Below are 15,182 nucleotides of genomic sequence, written 5' to 3' on the forward strand. Positions count from 1 at the left end.
CAGATACCGATATTTTCCGATACATTTTAATGCCAATATCGGTAGGCCGATAATATCGGACATCCCTAATTAAGATGAGAGCCTCGTCGTTCCATTGTTACTGCACTGTGCAAACCTATCCCACAGAGCATCCAGAACAGTAAAATCAACCAAAATAAAAACTGAATAGACTAGAAGGGGACGGCCCCAGAGGAACATAGTATCACTAACTGTACCCTTGATGAAGTCAATGGAGCGTAGAGCCCTCTCCTGCCTCTTGAAGTTAACCCTGTAGTGACTCATGTTCTCATAACCTGACGACAGGGTCGCCACCGGACAGGAGGTGGTCGCCTTCATCAACCTGGGGGGGGGAGGAGAGAGGAGTTAAGAGCGGCGAGGAAAAAGGAGAAAAGGAGAAGAGGAGGAGGTGAAAACAAGAGGGGTGTTTTAACCTGACTGTTCCTGTGTAATAGGGGTGTAACGGTACAGAAGCCACGGTACGTACCTCGGTTATGGGGTCACGGTTCGGTACGAGTTCAGTACAAAACGAAAAAAATATTTATAATATATTTATAATAATTATCTTTTATTAAGTTATACTTAGGCCCTGTTTAGACGGAAACGCTAGCAGGTGAATCCGCAAAAATATTTTTTCGGATGTGCCTTTTGTTTATACGGCAACTGCGTTTTTACGGGGAGAAACCGCAAAAAAGTGAGACCACCTTCCTGGGTGGAATTCCTAGAAACGATAAACCTTTGCGCTATCATCTAAACTGTCAAACGGCATAAAACTATGACGAAAGGGTTCTCAAGGCTCTCGTCGCGCGTACTGCTTACATCACAGGCATGTGCCAGTAGCCTAGAAGCGTAAACAAAGCATGTCTGATTCTATCCATGGTGATCACCTGAAGGCTACATTGGCAGTACTTTTAAATACACAATAATCTGTCCCGCGGCTATCGCAACTATTAGTGACTGGAGCCACTGTCTGTGAGTGACTCTGCTTTGGTCCAATCACATTCCCCCACCGACAGTCTGCGAATCAGAGGCAGAGTAGGGCGGGTCTTCACAGCACGTCATGTGACATATGCGCCAATCGTGTGACAGCTGGGCTCCGTCGTCTCGAGTCTTTACAGCCTCGTCTGCACGCAGAATTCCATCCCAAAACACTAGTCTAAACACAACATTAAAAGTGAGACCGCAAGTCGACTTCTGCGGTTTCTGTTCAGACTCTCTCCGTCTAAACATGGCCTTAGTTCCACCTAGGCTTGGTGCGGTAGTCAGTGATACCGGTGACATTCTGTGTTCAGGCATCCACCGAGCAAATTAATTCCCTACGGCCCACACCCCCACCGGTGTATGCTTGCAGTTTCACTTGTGAAGTAGATTTAACTTCACGTGAGGCAGAGAAAGAAGACGTTAGAGAAGAGATGACATGTTACACAAGAATGGCAGAGGATTTATCCATATTTTAGATTTAAACACAGCAGCAGCTCGACAGGAGAGGTACGTTGTGCGTTTTTCTCTGATCAGCTGTGAGTGAAAGTTGCACGGAAGAAAGTTTGTGTGTGTTATTTGGCGAACAAGAAAATTATGAAAATGTTTTCAGTAATGACCCTGTTGTGTTAACATTTTGGGAAGGGGTTAATTTGGAGTTTTGGATTAAATTATGCACGCTAAAAAAGGTTCTGCATGCGTGTTCCGTTAGTGGTTTTTAACGTACCGTTCCATTAGTTCGGTACACAGCGCATACTGAACTGAACCGGTTCGGTACGGCTACGTGTACCGTTACACCCCTAGTAACTAATGTACATGTCTGTAATGAGAAAAGGCCTACAATAGAGGGCACTCACTGGGAGGGGGAGCAGGAGAAGTGATTGTGAAAAGTAACTTAGTTCATAAGACTGTATATTATGATAGTTACTGTAATCAAATCACCATTAGCTTTAGGACTGAGGCATGTTACTTACTTTGGTAGGAGCTTCTTTGAACTCTGAAAAAGGAGGGAGAAAACAGTGACTCAAGGTGGATGGACTCGTTGCCTCATAATGAAGATGCTAACCATGATTATCAATTTACTTATATTTGGCAACCTACACACTCAAACACAGGACAGCCTGTATGAATAAAATGCTATACCAAACTTGAAATTACAGTCTTCTTGGGTGTTCAAAACCAAATAACAATACACTTTAACAGCTGTTTTGAGAGGGTTATGGTCTCTTTACTCTTGGCTACATTTGAAAAAGAAACGCAGCATTAATGAACATGTTCTGTATTGATACATTTATGGCTCTCGGCCATGTACCGGGCCCATCTGGCTTAAAAGGAATCACACGCATACCGTGATTTGGTATTAAATCAATTTGGTGACATTTATTTTGACAACGTTAGGGGGGTGCACCGTTCCTGGAGGTACTGCAATACCAGGTCGATGCGTGGAGTGGACGGAGCAAGCCCCTTTTCCATCTCCCTGCTCCAAAAATCAATTTAATATATGGTCCCCGGGTAGGGGACGTATCAGATATTAAACTGATAAGAACAGATACTACACTTGATCTTAGCCAAAAGGCCGAGAAGCGATACCCACAAACTGTCGGCAAAGCGGGGTTGTTCCCGGAGAGCTCACTCTCGGCCGTGGTTTATGCAGAGACGATGTATAATCATAATGTTGTCTCAGTGTATAAAGTATGGGGCCCTCACTCAACATGCGTGTTGCGTCCGATAATATAATATGGACATATTTACTTGCATAGAATGTAACCATGGATGAATTGTAAGAACATTTGTTGTATTATTAGATTCTACTTCCCAACTCTCCCTCATCACGCGACAAGCCACCCTCCAATAGGATACGACTAGTAAACGTTCTCAAATAAAATCCATCTATTAGAAGAAACATTGAACCGGTTTATTTTAATCAGTCATACAGACAAAAGGAAATGAATAACGATAACCGAATGTCCTTGCGACTGTCATTCATTTGTCTTTTTAATCTATTTTCTCTCTATTTTCCTGTACTGCTGTGTTTACATCGAGCTCTGGCGCCATCCGTTGGAAAAACAAACCAACTGCACTTGGTGTCGCGAGGCTGCTCTACTCAAAGCGAGGCTGCTCGACTCAAACTGACTGCCTTCTCTGTGCCCGTTTGCTGCCCCTCCCCCCTTCACACAGCCACCACCAATGTGCATTATTAGGAAGTTAAGAAGACGGTTATTTTTGTGTGATTTATTGGCCGTTTCATGTACATAAAATAAACACTCAACACGACAATGGATTGTATTTAACTACGTAACCGTGTTGAACAAATTAAGTAAAGGCTGGAGTGCAGCAGAGCTCATTTGAAGCCAGGTGTGACGTCTTTGTGAAGCAGAACGAGGACCCACTAGGCCTCTTCCTCGAGTCCCCTTTAAAAATATTCAGTTCACCAGGACTTAATGTTTCCACATTTACATATTTAATGTTTCCACATGAACACAACTCGCCCCTACACTAATGAAAACTTGCAGTCGTTTTTATTTTTAGCCGAACAGCTGTAACGTATTCGCGTTATACACGTCGTGTACATGTACACTTATCCTTACGTTGTTAGATGCGTTATGAAATCAAAGTGTTTGTCAAAAGAGTTGTGACAACTAGCGTTTAAGTGCTAGCCAAATAACAGCTATGAAGCAACAATTCACCTAAGGTAAAAACGAAGACTTTGAGTGAGGGAATTCTAATCGAATCGAACTTACCCAAACAGTGTCTTCGTGTTAACTAGCCAACAGCCTCTAGTTCGCTTAGCTAACCAAAACGTTCCTTCTTCGGGTTGTTCATCGTAAAAGTTATATTCCATAATTCCAATTACAGAAAAGAAAACCATCACTAGACAGTGGCGGCGTTTACATGGACAGTTTATTTGTTCAATTAAATTAAAAGTCACCATGTAACCGCAGCCACTGTGCGACTTGCAAAAACATGATACTGTTTGGGGGAGAGAGAGCACAGGTAAAGTGACGAGTCTCCTGCACCAGCAATTGAGTATGCAAATTGTGGTGTGCAGGATGAACCAGTCAGATGCATGGGGACGAGGGGAGGTGTTAGGCTGTTGTTGTTATCAAGGAGGGGGGGGGGGGGGGCTGTACACTGGAGGTGGTTGGGGGGGGGGTTGGGTAGGTTGGTTGTCTACCATCTAATCTCCTCATTTAAATCTCAAGTTGCACATGTGCTCGTTTTTGTATTAAAATGTTTGTACCACTAGGATACTCTAGTACAGTGGTTCTCAACTGGTCTAGCCTCGGGACCCAACATTTTCCTTAGTCATTAAATCGCGACCCAAATTTTTTAACCACTAATTTATTTCAATTTTTCGTTTTTGGAGTAATACACAATCTTTCATGCACTGTTAAAAACATGAAATAAACGCAAAAAAGTGCAACTAGTGCTAAAAACCCAATGAAATAAAATAATAATAATAAATAATATATGCTTCTTAGCGGACTTCTTAGCTTAACATAACAGACCTACAGTAAGTTTGGGGGAACTAATGGGATAACTGGGGTTGCAACAAAAGTGCAACTAGGGATAAAACACAATGAAATAAAATAATAATAATAAATAATATATGCTTCTTAGCAGACTTCTTAGCTTAACATCCCAGGGAAGTAATGGGATAACTGGGGATGTTGTTTGCTCCTGACAAGTCTCAAAATCTGGGGTGATAATAATAATAATAATAATAATAATAATAATAATAATAATAATAATAATAATAATAATAATAATAATAATAATAATAATAATAATAATAATAATAATAATAATAATAATAATAATAATAATAATAATAATAATAATAGATCAAATTTATATAGCGCCTTTCTAGAACCCAAGGTCGCTTCACAATCAGGACAAAAATAGGGCTAGGGAAATAGGGGGGGGAAAGGGGGATGAGGGAAGGTAAGGGATAATGGACCTAATCTAAACTAACTGATGGGGAAAGCCTTGGTGAAGAGGTGTGTTTTTAGTGCAGATTTGAAGGTGTCCAGGGTTGGGGCGTTGCAGATTTCGGGGGGGAGGGGGGGTTCCAGAGGGTAGGGGACGCCACGCTGAAGGCTCTGTCCCCAAAAGTCTGTAACCTGGTGCGAGGGATGGAGAGGAGACCTAGATCAGAGGATCGTAGGTTCCGGGATGGAGTGTGCTGTTGGAGGAGATCAGACAGGTATCGGGGGGCGAGGGCATGGAGGGACTTGTAGGTGAGGAGCAGGAGTTTGAAGGTGATGCGGAACTTGACTGGGAGCCAGTGGAGGTGGATGAGGGTGGGGGTGATGTGCTGCCAGGGCTTGGTGTGAGTGAGAACCCTGGCAGCTGAGTTCTGAACATACTGGAGCCTGTCCAGGGCTTTGCTGGGTACCCCGAACAGGACTCCATTACAGTAGTCCAACCGGGAGGTGATGAATGAGTGGATCAGGGTCTCAGCCACAGAGTCTGAGAGTGAGGGTCGGAGACGGGAGATGTTTTTGAGGTGGTAGAAGGCAGACTTGGTGACGGATTTGATGTGTGATGGTACAAAGCAACTCTGAGGTCATGCTCAATGTCCAATCTGTTCCTCTGCTTTGTCTTCAGCTGGACCAGAGCTGAGAAGCCACTTTCACAAAGATAGGTAGTGCAAAAGTGTAAAAGAAATTACACACACATCCGCGACCCACTCAAAATGGCCCCGCGACCCACTTTTGGGTCGCGACCCACCAGGTGAGAAACACTGCTCTAGTCTACTACACACAGTGTTGGGGAAACTGTTACCAAACTATTAACGTTAGCTACTTCATAATGAAAAGTAGAACTCAATCTATCTAAAATAATAATACAATAAAATAAATAAATGTAGCTTGTCAAACTAAAACTACTTTTTAAAAAGTAATTAAACTATATCCAAAATATATTGTGGAAAATTATCACAGTCTTGAGCCTGGAATCTGGAGGTACAATTGAACCGACAGAGATAAGATAAGATATTACTTTATTGATCCCCTTGGGGAAATTCGGGCATCATAACAGGTATGGGCAGGGTAATAGTAGAAAGACATAAATATAGGCAATAAAATTTGATCTGAATATAAAAATATGAGTGTTGAATTGGAATTAAGAAAATGCTAAACTTAGGGAAATATGTAGTTTGCAATTAACTGTATAATGTAGTTAAACTACCACCCAACTGCTACAAATGAGTAATTTAACTACATATAGCTAACTACTCTACAACTCCACGTATGTCTTTCCTCTATTTCATCTATTTGTGTGTCATTTTATCTTTTGCATTCTATCTATGATAGAATCTATTCTATCTGGAGCGCTTTGAATCTTGAATCTTGAATCTTCAACAACTCCGGCGCATGTGGCAGGGCTTCCCGGCCATTACGGATTACAAACCCACCGAACAACTCTTCCCCCAACCACTGACCCCCTCCCTCCCTGGTGAGCTCAATAACTTTTACACCCAGCGTTGACTCTCCCTGCTGACCACCAACCCCTCACTCTCTCCCCCACTGGCTTGTGTGCTACACTGAGCAGGACTAATGCACATAAGGCAGCTGGCCCTGATGGCATCCCCGGTCGTGTGCTCAGGAACTGTGCTGAGCAGCTGGCCGAGGTCCTAACTGACATCTTCAATCTGCCACTAGCTCAGGCAGTTGTTCCAGCGTGCTTCAAGACCACCTCCATCATGCCAGCGCCGAAACACTCCTCTGCAGCCTTAATTAAGTAAGCTTAATAATTAAGTAAGCTTTAATGACTTCCGCCCCCGTTGCACTCACCCCCATCATCACGAAGTGCTTCAAGTCTCATATCTGGCCTTTCACCCTCACTGATTAAACACTAATTCGCCTACCGTGAGAACAGAAGCACAGAGGACACAATCTCCTCAGTGCTACACTCTTCCCTCTCCAACCTGGATGACAGCAACACCCATGTGAGAATGCTGTTCATCGACTTCACCTCAGCATTCAACACCATCATCCCCTTGAAACTCTTCTCCAAACTTGGTGACCTTGTGGAAACCAAGGACCTCGTCATCTACCCCTCTGTCAACAACAGGATACTTGACTTCCTAACCAACAGACCTCAGTATGACAATCTCACCTCCTACGATAATATTATTACACTGTATCGTATATATATTTATCTACAAATGTTGGATATATCATTCTGCATACATCCCTGTTCACATATATGTATATATCCCATACCTACTCTTACTAGTTATACCACTGGACAGTATGGCTTACTACCATAGTATATTTACACCTATATCACTGTACATAATTATACTGTACAAAGTGTACATCAGTTTAGCATATATTACTCAGTAGCTTGTTATATATATCACATTTAATTAATTAAGTACATTTTATATTGTTAATGCACTTTACTGTTTACATTTGCACTCTGGTTAGATGCCAACTTATTTTCGTTGTACTGTACTTGTGCAGTGACAACACATTTTAATCTAATCTAATCTAAAGATCATTCTAAAGCAAATATTAGTTATAAAAATATTTACAAGTTCAAAGAAGTTCTCATACCAGACAAAGCTCCATGATGCACAACCAGTAATTTGAGGCAATGCAAATAGAGTATTTTGTTTTATTATATAATACTATAATACTTATACTTATTATAATACTTATAATACAATATAAACTGGACAATTGATGTTGTGCACTATCGTTACCTTTAAGTGTACTTTTGTACCATATTAACGTGACACTTTTATGTAATCAGGGGTGGAATAAACTGTACGGGTAGGTGTAATTGCCTGCCGGGACTTTCTGCCTTTCACACTTCCCTGTGTTCCCTGGATCTGCACCTACACCAGCACCCAGGATATGGTGTAATTAGACCCCTTTCGCCATAATGCTAGAATGCTGTCACCCTTCCCCCCCGAACTATGAATCACTAAAGACACTTTTTAACTGCTGCTGTGACCCACTGTCACCTCCATTCATATGTAAATACTGATCGGAACGTGCAATGTAACTCACTGTGCCTTGTTTATATATATTTATCTATTTACCTTATTTTCTAGCACTCGCTTGTATTTAAATATGTTTAAGTTAAGTATTGTGTGAAGGGCGGACTAGCAAAGTAAGATTTTCATTGTATGGCAAACTGTCTGTTTAACTGTGCATATGACAATAAACAATCTTATCTTGAATCTTGAATGAGTCCACCTGTGGGAGTCAGTCTGGTGTATATGACCCTGGGTGCTTCTGGGTAGTGCAGAGAGCAGGCATGTCACAGGTATCAATACACCAAGTACTTTTACTCAAGTCCTGTACTTAACATTTTGAGGTATTTGTACTTTACTTAAACTATAGAGGTTAAGATGGAATGTTTCCTCATACCGACATGATGTTGGAACAAGTGCTTTTCATTTTGATAATTAGGTACGGGTACATTTTAAATGTAATAGTTTTGCTTGAGTACAACTTTAAATGGAGGACTTTTACTTGAGTACTATCCTATCAGGGTATTTTTTACCTTTAACCCTTTCGTTTAACCATCTGTAGTGTGGTAGTGAAAGGGTTAAACTGCTGTAGTGGTAGTGAAAGGTTAACCTTCTGTAGTGTGGTAGTGAAAGTGTTAACCTTCTGTAGTGTGGTAGTGAAAGTGTTAACCCTTGTGGTAGTGAAATGGTTAACCCTTTGTAGTGTGGTAGTGAAAGGGTTAAGGATATGGTACCGTTTTACCATTGCACATCATAGCATATGTCGAATCAGGTTTTTCTTTTCTGACACAGGCGCACACACACACACACACGCACACACGCACGCACGCACGCACACACGCACACACACACACACGCGCGCGTGCACGCACACACACACACACACACACACACACACACACACACACACACACACACACACACACACACACACACACACACACACACACACACACACTGTACCTGAACAAATGCAGCCATATCAGCATCATCCATGGTCGTCACAGCTGTCTGTACCAGTATATTGTTGGTCTCCACATTGTCTCCATAGCAACGCACCAGTGATTTGGCGTGGCCCGTCTTCTCTTCCTGCTCTGAGCTTATTGTCTTGGTCATCACCTACAGTATGTAATGATGATGATAATGATGATTATGATGATGATAATAATGATGATGATGAACCTTCCAATTACCAGACGACCGCTCGACCTCCCGAGGCATTGTCGCCCCGTAATTATTATTATTATTATTATTATTATTATTATTATTATTATTATTATTATTATTATTATTATTATTATTATTATTATTATTACTATTATTATTATTATTATTATTATTATGGTCATTTATTTGTATTTTGGGTGAACTGCCCCTCTAAAATACTATAATACCTTATAAGTACTTATATTTGGTTAGTAATGACATATCAGAGATACAGTAGGCTATATATCTATAACTATAGCAGAGGGAAAAAAGACAAGAACAGAAAGATGACCTTGCGTCTTTCCTCCAGGATGGAGAACATCCGGTCAAACCTCTCACACAGACTGTGTTTCTGAGTCTGACAGTTCTCCTGCAGGGACGAAGGGGGGATGACAGAGAGAACCAAGACATGGTTGGTATTCATCACAAAACATCACAATGTACAGTTTTGTTTGTCAATGTACAGTTTTGCCACCTCCAATGTACAGTCCCTCCCCCCCACTAAGAGTTTAACACACACACACACTCTCTCTCTCTCTCTCTCTCTCTCTCTCTCTCTCTCTCTCTCTCTCTCTCTCTCTCTCTCTCTCTCTCTCTCTCTCTCTCTCTCTCTCTCTCTCTCTCTCTCTCCCTCTCTCTCTCTCTCTCTCTCTCTCTCTGACCTCTATGTTTCTGCAGGCCTGCTCCAGATCGTTGATGAACGCCTGGACTTTGTCATTGGCTGCCGTCAGTGAGCCGACTTCGTCACTCAACTCAGCCTGGTGACAGAGGGACGTTCAGGATGCGATCACAAAGATACTCATAGTCTAATAAATTCAACTCAAAAGAAGGTAAGTGAGGTCCTAATGGAACTGAAACAACAGAGGTAGTAGAAGACAGGTCATAGAATTATAGGACAGTGGAGAAGTAAAAATAAAAATAAAAAAGGCAGTGTAAACAATATACCAATATAATTAACTCTGGACATGCGCATATGGGCAACAAGGTGCAAGATGAGGGTATGTATGCCCTCTCAGTTATATTTGCCCTACAATAAATATAGTTACATATATATATAAAAATGCTAAATGCTAAAAATGCTAAATATATGCTCTGATGAAGTGTACAGTATACACATAATGTGCAATATGCATAAGGTAGAGCCCCTAAAGACCCCCTCAGTCTGGGCTTTACTAATTAAACATATCCATCATTGGGTTTCCCCCATAACCCTGGCAGTGCTAGTGCCACGCTCACGCTCACAGTGCTAGTGCCACGCTCACAGTGCTAGTGCCACGCTCACAGTGCTAGTGCCACGCTCAGTGCTAGTGCCACGCTCAGTGCTAGTGCCACGCTCACAGTGCTAGTGCCATGCTAACAGTGCTAGTGCCATGATCACAGTGCTAGTGCCACGCTCAGTGCTAGTGCCACGCTCACAGTGCTAGTGCCATGATCACAGTGCTAGTGCCACGCTCACAGTGCTAGTGCCACGCTCACAGTGCTAGTGCCATGATCACAGTGCTAGTGCCACGCTCACAGTGCTAGTGCCATGCTAACAGTGCTAGTGCCACGCTCACAGTGCTAGTGCCACGCTCACAGTGCTAGTGCCACGCTCACAGTGCTAGTGCCACGCTCACAGTGCTAGTGCCATGATCACAGTGCTAGTGCCATGCTAACAGTGCTAGTGCCACGCTCACAGTGCTAGTGCCACGCTCAGTGCTAGTGCCACGCTCACAGTGCTAGTGCCACGCTCACAGTGCTAGTGCCACGCTCACAGTGCTAGTGCTACGCTCACAGTGCTAGTGCCACGCTCACAGTGCTAGTGCCACGCTCACAGTGCTAGTGCCACGCTCACAGTGCTAGTGCCACGCTCACAGTGCCATGCTCACAGTGCTAGTGCCACGCTCACAGTGCTAGTGCCACGCTCACAGTGCCACGCCATCATGCCGGAGCGCTGTGATTGCTGGGTGCACCAGGCATGTGACAAAGCAGAAGAAGAGAAGAAGCCAATCACAGCGCTCCGGCATGTCACAAAGCGGAAGAAAAAGAGTAAGCCATTTTGATGCAACACTGATCTCTGTGATGTTTACACGTTTATAAAAATTATTTAAAATGTTTATTATCAACGCCGAGCTTTCAAACCATCCTGTATTTTTGTCCGAAACCCTCATGCAACTGTGAGTACCTTTGAAATTTCTCTGTGGTACTTGTATAATGAACTGTTTGTGCAAAACCAGTCCATCATGGTGAATATTGCTTGGGTTCCTATTGAGGAGCAAGTGACTGTGTTTTCACGGCCAAACCTTGTTGGCGTGCATCACAGTCACGAAAGGGGCTACTCACTGAGGCTGTGGTTACACTAGGGCCATTTCATTTAGTTTAATTTCACTTTTCAGAATGCTGCGTATTGGCAGGCAACTAAGAGTTAAGTTAGACGTAGTTTGGTCTAGTCTATTATATACATGTAGTACAATGCCAAAGCAGTAGGTGGCGATGTAGTTCAAACATGAAGGCCATTTTCAACCAATCAGAAAAGGTTGAACGCTCACTACATTTCCTGCTTAAAAACAACAGTCACCATCTTTAAATACCTTGCGTTAGCCATTTAGCAACGTAGCATTTATTTTTCAGCAAGAAAACAAAGTGCAATAAAAGTGCAATAAACAAAAACTGATACATTCACTGTGTGTTCTGCCTCTCATTTGTTGATGAAACAAAACCAACATCAACACAATTTACCACCAAGCGTGGATAGTTTAGTCTCACAAAAATATCTCTGGTGTTGTTAGCTACATGCTAATGTGAATGGCATTCTCCATGTATATAGTTAGCATCGAGGCTAGTAACGTTAACGCTAGTAGAAATGGATGAAAACTTTATTTAACAGATTGCAGAATGGGTACAATACAATACGGCTCAATACACACAATTGTTAAGGGTATGCGGACTGTTTTGGACTGGGCTCCTTATAACAATAACTTGACAACACGTTGGTAGCCGCAGCTACTTGGGACAGCTCTGCTGTAAACACTGGAAATAACCGTGCGTTTTACACATGAATAAGCAATCGGCGGAGGACAGCAAATTATATTAATTATAGCGCGATATTGCAAGTGACTCCCAGAAATTGTTCTGATGTTTGGACTAATGGACGGAGTCGAGGTCCAGCCAGGGGAGAATTTGGCGTCGGTCTCTACTGCGCATGGGCATTGGGCAGAACGGCTCCGTATCCGGCTCGCGCAGATTACATGGCACCATTGTCGGCGAGTTTCCAAAACGAAAACACCCTTTCAGCGTTGCCGCTAGAAAAACGTGTTTTCCTGCCAAAACTGCGTTTCTTTTTAACTTGGACATGCAAACGTAATCATTCGAAAATAGAACGTTGCTGTTTTACACCAGTGTAACCATGGCCTAGTTAGCATCGAGGCTAGTAACGTTAATGCTAGTAGAAATGGATGAAAACTTTATTTAACAGATTGCAGAATGGGTACAATACAATACGGCTCAATACACACAATTGTTAAGGGTATGCAGACTGTTGTAGTTTTGGACTGGGCTCCTTATAACAATAACTTGACAACACGTTGGTAGCCGCAGCTACTTGGGACAGCTCTGCTGTAAACACTGGAAATAACCGTGCATGTTAAACATGAATAAGCAATCTGAGGAGGACAGCCAATTATATTAATTATAGCTTGATATTGCAAGTGACTCCCAGAAATAGTTCTGATGTTTGGACTAATGGACGGAGTCGAGGTCCAGCCAGGGGAGAATTTGGCGTCGGTCTCTACTGCGCATGGGCATTGGGCAGAACGGCTCCGTATCCGGCTCACGCAGATTACATGGCACCATTGTCGGCGAGTTTCCAAAACGAAAACACCCTTTCAGCGTTGCCGCTAGAAAAACGTGTTTTCCTGCCAAAACTGCGTTTCTTTTTAACTTGGACATGCAAACGTAATCATTCGAAAATAGAACGTTGCTGTTTTACACCAGTGTAACCATGGCCTGAGATGCTATTGGTGGTACCCAGAACCAGGCTCAAGACTAGGGGAGACAGAGCTTTCTCCACCGCAGCGCCTAGATTGTGGAACAGCCTCCCCCTCAGCGTACGGACTGACCAGACCGTACAGGCTTTTAAATCACTCTTGAAAACCTACTTGTTCTCCTTGGCCTTCCCCCCTACTTAACCACCACTAGACCCCTGGCCCTTCTATCCTCTTTGGGATGTCTGTGTCCTACCAGTTTTTATTACTTTCATTGCTTTATTATGTTTTTAATCCTATATCTTGCACCATATTGTTTTGTTTTTGTTGCTTTCATTGCTTTGCTATGTTTTTTTTCTTCTTTCTTTTAATCTTATACCTTGCCTCACACTATTTTTTTTTATCAACTTGCTTGTGAAGCACTTTGGTGTCAGCTGCCGCTGCCTGGAAATGTGCTATACAAATAAAACTGACTTGACTTGACTTGACTTGAGTGAACACAGGACAGCACAACAGCTACAGAAATAAATGTGAGCCCACCTTCTGTTGTTGATAGATGTCCGTCAGCGGCGCCACTTGGCAGGACTGGTGAGCCCCAAACACCTTGCACAGGGAGCAGGTGGGGACCTGGCAGGTCACACAGAAGATGTTCACCTTCTCGTCCTCGTGGTCTGCACACCACACCTGACCTGATGGCTTAGCAGCAGGGGGAAGGCAGCTAAAAGGTAGGGAGGGGAGAACAGAAGAGCGAGGGAGGGAGGGAGAGATAGGGAGGGAGAAAGAAGGAAGAGAGAGAACAAGAGGGAGATAAACAGAGGGAAACGGATAGAAAAAAGAGAGGGAGAGGAGAAAGGTGAGTGAAGGAGAGAGAGAATGTTTACTTATTTAATATAGCACTTTAAATGCAAAACATGTACAGGAGCACAATCCAAAGTGCTTTACAAAACAGACGGAAGCAATATAACAAGGACACTTTGATTGATTGATTGAACATTTTATTAACAGATTGCAGAATGGGTACAATACAGTATGGCTCAATACACACAATTGTTAAGGCAGGGGATGCAGACCAGAGAAAGACTTTCGTCTTGTTTACATCAGGGTCAATTCATCATCATGCATACATCAATTCATAATGACATTTATGACATACACAACATACAGATATACAGATAATCATGACATTTACGCCATACATGACATACAGATATACAGTACTGTTACATTTATGACATACAAGATATACAAATATACAGTACACTCATACACTTACATGCCCTTGTAACTCTTACTTTCAACCAACGCAAACCTAATTCTAGTTCTGGGTTGGTGCAGTTGGTCGAACTTGCTAACCTCCTAAGAAGCAGTCTGCTCTTCCTGCGGGTTAGAGAGCCACATCATTCTCACAATTCTTCTTTACAAGGCACACCAGGAGGTCCAGCTATTCACACCTCTGAATAGGGCTGTGTGTGTCTGTCTGTGGGATGGGGGGGGGGGGGGGTTCTTGATTGTAGACCAGTAAAGAGTTGGGGTTAGCTTGGCACCAGTTTTCCTGGTCGAAAGCCAGTGCTTTGGCTGTCTAAAGTCGAAGAAGTGGTCCCAGATTACTATTAGGCACTAGCCCAGAACCAGTATCAAAACGCCTTAGTGGAAAAGGGGTAACAGTGGTTTTACACAAAGTGCCATGACTGTTAGCCGCCACTAGGGGCAGAATTACTGTGTGAGAGAATGACCGAATAACTGACTGATTGAATGAATGAATGAACAAATGAACGAATGAATGAGTGAGTGACATTACCGATCATAGAGGTTTTTTGCATCTAAAAACAAATTCACAACCACGCAAACCACAGAAGCTTCTCAGATGACAGCAACACACTAACTTTAAACATTCACCATAAACATGAACTTTAAACACTTTCACCATATTTGATCTATTTATTCGTACAAATTATACCCTTTCTACCTAATTTTTGCATTTTGTCTTTTTGCATTTTGTACATTTTAGCTTTGTATATTGTATATTTTGTATAGTGTTTGGCCTTTAC

General features: G+C 42.5%; 1 protein-coding gene across 1 annotated transcript in view; it reads right to left on the reverse strand.

Moving 5' to 3' along the window:
* Nucleotides 1-15,182, reverse strand: part of LOC311244087 (uncharacterized protein) — a gene marked incomplete at both ends in the record, with an annotated part of 60,055 nt that overhangs the window by 12,783 nt on the left and 32,090 nt on the right. The window contains 6 exons of the mRNA XM_084333498.1: nucleotides 216-340; nucleotides 1,950-1,972; nucleotides 8,930-9,085; nucleotides 9,465-9,542; nucleotides 9,835-9,930; nucleotides 13,675-13,852. Coding sequence (XP_084189624.1) covers nucleotides 216-340; nucleotides 1,950-1,972; nucleotides 8,930-9,085; nucleotides 9,465-9,542; nucleotides 9,835-9,930; nucleotides 13,675-13,852 — 656 coding nt within the window. The remainder of the gene's footprint in view (nucleotides 1-215; nucleotides 341-1,949; nucleotides 1,973-8,929; nucleotides 9,086-9,464; nucleotides 9,543-9,834; nucleotides 9,931-13,674; nucleotides 13,853-15,182) is intronic.

The sequence above is a fragment of the Notolepis coatsorum genome (genome assembly GCF_963971535.1).
Source record: "Notolepis coatsorum genome assembly, chromosome: 17".
In the NCBI taxonomy this organism is placed as follows: domain Eukaryota; kingdom Metazoa; phylum Chordata; class Actinopteri; order Aulopiformes; family Paralepididae; genus Notolepis; species Notolepis coatsorum.